The sequence below is a fragment of the Salvelinus namaycush genome, unplaced genomic scaffold, assembly GCF_016432855.1.
Source record: "Salvelinus namaycush isolate Seneca unplaced genomic scaffold, SaNama_1.0 Scaffold2588, whole genome shotgun sequence".
Taxonomy (NCBI): Eukaryota; Metazoa; Chordata; class Actinopteri; order Salmoniformes; family Salmonidae; genus Salvelinus; species Salvelinus namaycush.
In genome coordinates this window covers 1-6,795 of record NW_024059439.1, presented here as the reverse complement: position 1 = coordinate 6,795, position 6,795 = coordinate 1, and the positions used below count along the sequence as shown (strand labels likewise).

At 44.5% G+C, this 6,795-nt stretch overlaps 1 protein-coding gene across 1 annotated transcript; it reads left to right on the top strand.

The window, feature by feature from the left end:
- The first annotated feature begins 1,359 nt into the window (after positions 1–1,359).
- Positions 1,360–6,571, top strand: LOC120039162 (ATP-dependent RNA helicase DDX1-like). Its single transcript, XM_038984685.1, has 4 exons — positions 1,360–1,433; positions 1,558–1,609; positions 6,196–6,259; positions 6,365–6,571. Exons 1-4 carry the CDS (start codon positions 1,418–1,420, stop codon positions 6,554–6,556), a joined length of 324 nt encoding a protein of 107 aa, XP_038840613.1. The 5' UTR covers positions 1,360–1,417; the 3' UTR covers positions 6,557–6,571.
- The last annotated feature ends 224 nt before the right edge of the window (positions 6,572–6,795 follow it).

Here is a 6,795-nt window from a genome sequence, read left to right as displayed (position 1 = left end):
GTGTAATGTGATATTATACCCCCTCAGGTCCTTGTGTAATGTGATATTATACCCCCTCAGGTCCTTGTGTAATGAGATATTGTACCCCCTCAGGTCCTTGTGTAATGAGATATTGTACCCCCTCAGGTCCTTGTGTAATGAGATATTGTACCCCCAAGCCCAAATGTCCTCACATATCAAAGCTGCAGGCTAAAGTTAAATCGAGACTTGGTTTCCTCTATCGTAATCACTCCTCTTTCACCACAGCTGCCAAACTAACCCTGATTCAGATGACCATCCTACCCATGCTAGATTACGGAGACATAATTTATAGATCGGCAGGTAAGGGTGCTCTCGAGCAGCTAGATGTTCTTTACCATTCGGCCATCACATTTGCCACCAATGCTCCTTATAGGACACATCACTGCACTCTATACTCCTCTGTAAACTGGTCATCTCTGTATACCCGTCGCAAGACCCACTGGTTGATGCTTATTTATAAAACCCTCTTAGACCTCACTCCCCCCTGTCTGAGATATCTACTGCAGCCCTCATCCTCCACATACAACACCCGTTCTGCCAGTCACATTCTGTTAAAGGTCCCCAAAGCACACACATCCCTGGGTCGCTCCTCTTTTCAGTTCGCTGCAGCTAGTGACTGGAATGATCTGCAACTCACACTCAAACTGGACTGTTTTATCTCAATCTCTTCATTCAAAGACTCAATCATGGATACTCATACTGACAGTTGTGGCTGCTTTGTGTGATGCATTGTTGTCTCTACCTTCTTGCCCTTTGTGCTGTTGTCTGTGCCCAATAATGTTTGTACCATGTTGTGTTTCTACCATGTTGTTGTCATGTTGTGTTGCTACCATGCTGTGTTGTCATGTGTTGCTGCCTTGCTATTTTGTTGTCTTTAGGTCTCTCTTTTTGTAGTGTTGTGTTGTCTCCCTTGTCGTGATGTGTGTTTTGTACTATTTATATTTATATATCTTTTTAAATTTTTTTACATTTAATTTATTATTATTATTTTTTAATCGCAGCCCCCGACCCGCAGGAGGCCTTTTGCGTTTTGGTAGGCCATCATTATAAATTAGAATTAGTTTTTAACTGTCTTGCCTAGTAAATTAAAGATTAAATACTTGTGTTCGCCATGTACTTTTTGTATGGATTTGTTGTTAATAAAAAAAATATATAACACCCCCCCCCCCCCCCCCCCCCCCAAAAAAAGCGTTTGCTTTGGATTGGACTATGAATGAAGTAGTGGGATGTTTTTTTGTGTATCTATTTTTGTATTTTGTATGTTTTATTTTTCCCTTTTGCGCAATGGATTTAAAAATGTTTTCCAGTTCACTTCCCGTACAGTTGGTGGCGCATGCACATTAAATGAGTGAGAAGAAAGACGTCACATCCGTTTTTGTCAAAGTCGTTGGCAAATATGGCTGCGTTTTCTGGTAAGAAATGAAAATATATTTTTAACTGTATTCTCACTGTTATCAGTACTTATCTATAAGTTAACACATTTAAGATTGATTTAAGTCCTTTTTTCTGCCAATAATGGTTCCCTTTCGTCCACAGAAATGGGCGTTATGCCTGAGATCGCCCAAGCAGTCGAGGAGATGGACTGGCTGTAAGTTAGCCGAGGTTTTCTCTACTCCACTATGTCCATCACATCAATGGAGTTGAGCTTAGACTACTGTGGGCGGACTGAACCTCACCGTGTACCTATGTTTGTCCTCTGTAGCTGCGTGCCTTTGTTTGCTGAAATCCATACTTTTTTTAATAAAACGTTTTTGTCTATTACCAACCACCGGCTGTTTCGTCATATCGATTGACAGCGACTCGATGTTACCGGAGGTGTATTCCGCCCAGGGTCGTCGCAACTCCACCGAGATGTACATATAGAGTTGACAAACCCAACTAGTTGTAAGGGACGTTAGGCCACTGAGCTAGGTAGTTAGCCAGGGTGTTATGTCCTTTAATATATTCTCGTGTTTCTTTAACTACGTTAATTAATGCTAAACGTATTTTCTTTATCAGTGACCAGCAATGTCTCACCATGGTGACTCATGAATGAAGCGATACGGACTAGAGGGACTAACTACTTGTTGACACTCCTGTATTCATTGATTACGTTAACATGCACACTAATAATTCGATATTAAACGTATTGTGGCACAAGGCTGACTATAGCATTAGTTATGTAAACACGTTACTCTGCTTAGCTTAACCTGCGTAAATTAAAAATCTAAGTAAGCATACGCCGATTAAAACAACCATTTTCTGAGCAATCAGTCGAATTAGGTCGCGTTAGTAAATTCACTCTGGCCATCTACTCCGATTTCAGATCACTCGTCTGAATGTGCCAGATACCAGAATAACTGATGCATTTACGAACGCTCAACACCCGTGGAATACGGCCGGTGGCAGTAAACGTCGGCAAACAAAGGCGTAATTAAATTGTTGCCTGCAGCACAGTTAGTCACAAAGCCTTAGATAACATATAAACAGCCTAACCAGCTCTGCTAGGGAGAGTAAAATGTTCAGAGTGGGGTGTTGTCTCATTTGGTGTCTGGAAGCAGCCTTTCAGTCGGTGACGTCACTTGCTCTGAAACCTTGAAGTAGTGGTTCCCCTTGCTCTGCAAGGGCCGCGGCTTTTGTGGAGCGATGGGTAACGACGCTTCGTGGGTGACTGTTGTTGATGTCTGCAGAGGGTCCCTGGTTCGCGCCCGGGTCGGGGCGAGGGGACGGACTAAAGTTATACTGTTGCACGTGTAGCGCCTTTAACTCTGCGGTCTGCGTTGACCGTTCGGCGCCTTTAAACTGCAGTCTGCGTTGACCGTCAGGGCCTTTAAACTGCAGTCTGCATTGACCGTTCGGCGCCTTTAAACTGCAGTCTGCGTTGACCGTTCGGCGCCTTTAACTCTGCAGTCTGCGTTGACCGTTCGGCGCCTTTAAACTGCAGTCTGCGTTGACCGTTCGGCGCCTTTAACTCTGCAGTCTGCGTTGACCGTTCAGCGCCTTTAACTCTGCAGTCTGCGTTGACCGTTCGGCGCCTTTAACTCTGCAGTCTGCGTTGACCGTTCGGCGCCTTTAACTCTGCAGTCTGCGTTGACCGTTCGGCGCCTTTAACTCTGCAGTCTGCGTTGACCGTTCGGCGCCTTTAACTCTGCAGTCTGCGTTGACCGTTCGGCGCCTTTAACTCTGCAGTCTGCGTTGACCGTTCGGCGCCTTTAACTCTGCAGTCTGCGTTGACCGTTCGGCGCCTTTAACTCTGCAGTCTGCGTTGACCGTTCGGCGCCTTTAACTCTGCAGTCTGCGTTGACCGTTCGGCGCCTTTAACTCTGCAGTCTGCGTTGACCGTTCGGCGCCTTTAACTCTGCAGTCTGCATTGACCGTTCGGCGCCTTTAAACTGCAGTCTGCGTTGACCGTTCAGCGCCTTTAACTCTGCGTTGACCGTTCAGCGCCTTTAACTCTGCGTTGACCGTGAAGCGCCTTTAACTCTGCGGTCTGCGTTGACCGTCAGCGCCTTTAACTCTGCTGTCTGCGTTGACCGTCAGCGCCTTTAACTCTGCAGTCTGCGTTGACCGTCAGCGCCTTTAACTCTGCAGTCTGCGTTGACCGTCAGCGCCTTTAACTCTGCGGTCTGCGTTGACCGTCAGCACCTTTAACTCTGCAGTCTGCGTTGACCGTTCGGCGCCTTTAACTCTGCAGTCTGCGTTGACCGTCAGCGCCTTTAACTCTGCAGTCTGCGTTGACCGTTCAGCGCCTTTAACTCTGCGGTCTGCGTTGACCGTCAGCGCCTTTAACTCTGCGGTCTGCGTTGACCGTCAGGGCCTTTAACTCTGCAGTCTGCGTTGACCGTCAGGGCCTTTAACTCTGCAGTCTGCGTTGACCGTCAGGGCCTTTAACTCTGCAGTCTGCGTTGACCGTCAGCGCCTTTAACTCTGCAGTCTGCGTTGACCGTCAGCGCCTTTAACTCTGCAGTCTGCGTTGACCGTCAGCGCCTTTAACTCTGCAGTCTGCGTTGACCGTTCAGCGCCTTTAACTCTGCAGTCTGCGTTGACCGTCAGCGCCTTTAACTCTGCAGTCTGCGTTGACCGTCAGCGCCTTTAACTCTGCAGTCTGCGTTGACCGTCAGCACCTTTAACTCTGCAGTCTGCGTTGACCGTTCGGCGCCTTTAACTCTGCAGTCTGCGTTGACCGTCAGCGCCTTTAACTCTGCAGTCTGCGTTGACCGTTCAGTGCCTTTAACTCTGCAGTCTGCGTTGACCGTCAGCGCCTTTAACTCTGCAGTCTGCGTTGACCGTTCAGGGCCTTTAACTCTGCAGTCTGCGTTGACCGTCAGGGCCTTTAACTCTGCAGTCTGCGTTGACCGTTCAGCGCCTTTAACTCTGCAGTCTGCGTTGACCGTCAGGGCCTTTAACTCTGCAGTCTGCGTTGACCGTCAGGGCCTTTAACTCTGCAGTCTGCGTTGACCGTCAGCGCCTTTAACTCTGCAGTCTGCGTTGACCGTCAGCGCCCTTAACTCTGCAGTCTGCGTTGACCGTTCAGCGCCTTTAACTCTGCAGTCTGCGTTGACCGTTCAGCGCCTTTAACTCTGCGGTCTGCGTTGACCGTCAGCGCCTTTAACTCTGCGTTGACCGTTCGGCGCCTTTAACTCTGCAGACTGCGTTGACCGTTCGGCGCCTTTAACTCTGCAGTCTGCGTTGACCGTTCAGCGCCTTTAACTCTGCAGTCTGCGTTGACCGTCAGCGCCTTTAACTCTGCAGTCTGCGTTGACCATGCAGCATTTACGCTGATACGGCCTCTCAGAAGTCAGATCAGTCATACTTCTTCCGGTTTGCAGAGCTGTTGTCAAGAAGTTGTCAAGAAGTTGTCAAGGAAGTGAGTTTCTTTATACAGGGTCGCCCGCCCCCATCTACTGTCAACCAATCATGTCTATACGGAGCCGAACTTCCAATCAAATAGTCTACGCAAAAATAACATGGTCACTGTGGTAGAACGTTTATTTTGATTGTCGATTTTATGCTTTTATCAAAAGTCCCGTCAATAACTCGATTTCAGATGTGTCCATCTAAACAAGTTTATTATGGATATTGTAATGAAACAGGTTTATTATGGATATCGTAATGAAACAGGTTTATTATGGGTATCGTAATGAAACAGGTTTATTATGGATATCGTAATGAAACAGGTTTATTATGGATATTGTAATGAAACAGGTTTATTATGGATATTGTAATGAAACAGGTTTATTATGGATATTGTAGTGAAACGGGTTTATTATGGATATCGTAATGAAACACGTTTATTATGGATATCGTAATGAAACAGGTTTATTATGGATATCGTAATGAAACAGGTTTATTATGGATATCGTAATGAAACAGGTTTATTATGGATATTGTAATGAAACAGGTTTATTATGGATATCGTAATGAAACAGGTTTATTATGGATATCGTAATGAAACAGGTTTATTATGGATATTGTAATGAAACAGGTTTATTATGGATATCGTAATGAAACAGGTTTATTATGGGTATCGTAATGAAACAGGTTTATTATGGGTATCGTAATGAAACAGGTTTATTATGGGTATCGTAATGAAACAGGTTTATTATGGATATTGTAATGAAACAGGTTTATTATGGATATCGTAATGAAACAGGTTTATTATGGATATTGTAATGAAACAGGTTTATTATGGATATTGTAATGAAACAGGTTTATTATGGATATTGTAATGAAACAGGTTTATTATGGATATTGTAATGACAGGTTTATTTTGGATATTGTAATGAAACAGGTTTATTATGAATATTGTAATGAAACAGGTTTATTATGGATATTGTAATGAAACAGGTTTATTATGGATATTGTAATGAAACAGGTTTATTATGGATATTGTAATGAAACAGGTTTATTATGGATATCGTAATGAAACAGGCAGGGAGCGGGTCTCGAACCCTCGACCTTCTAGCCCGAAGTCCAGCGTGCTATCGACTGCCGCAAAAAAGCATGCTGGAGCGGAGTCGATACCCGCCCTTATAAACCCAGGATCGTTACAATATTATTGCAAAGCATGTTAAATAGTTGTAAACCAACTATTCTATTAATCGGACTATCTACAATCCTATTGTTATCGTGTGCATGTGACCATGCTCATTGATTGTCATCCAGCGTTGTAATTGCTGCCTGTGTTTGTTCCAGCCTCCCCACAGACATCCAGGCAGAGTCCATTCCGTTGATCCTGGGTGGAGGTGATGTACTCATGGTGAGAAAATGGACGTTTTATATAAGACGGTTAAACCTTAACTTATTAATGACTTCCTGCCATATTCAATGTATTGACTCGTGTTGTTGGTTCTGTTGTGTTCAGGCGGCAGAGACCGGGAGCGGTAAGACCGGGGTGAGTTTAACGCCTTTCCTGCAAACAGTGTTTTTGTCAAAGCCAGCATCTACTAGAGTCCAGTGGTCCTTTAAACCTTTTCTACCACGAGAGCTACTTTTAAAACAAATTAAACATTCAAATAGGCCCATTCTTCTCCGCTACTCTTCCTCGGGTCCTTAGTGTACAATGTGTTTTCTGTCAATATACCTGGTCAAATAATGGTTCATTAACAACTCTGTAAATAGATACAGTGGGGCAAAAAAGTATTTAGTCAGCCACCAATTGTGCAAGTCTCCCACTTAAAAAGATGAGAGAGGCCTGTAATTTTCATCATAGGAACACTTCAACTATGACAGACAAAATGAGAAAAAAAAATCCAGAAAATCACATTGTAGGATTTTTAATGAATTTATTTGCAA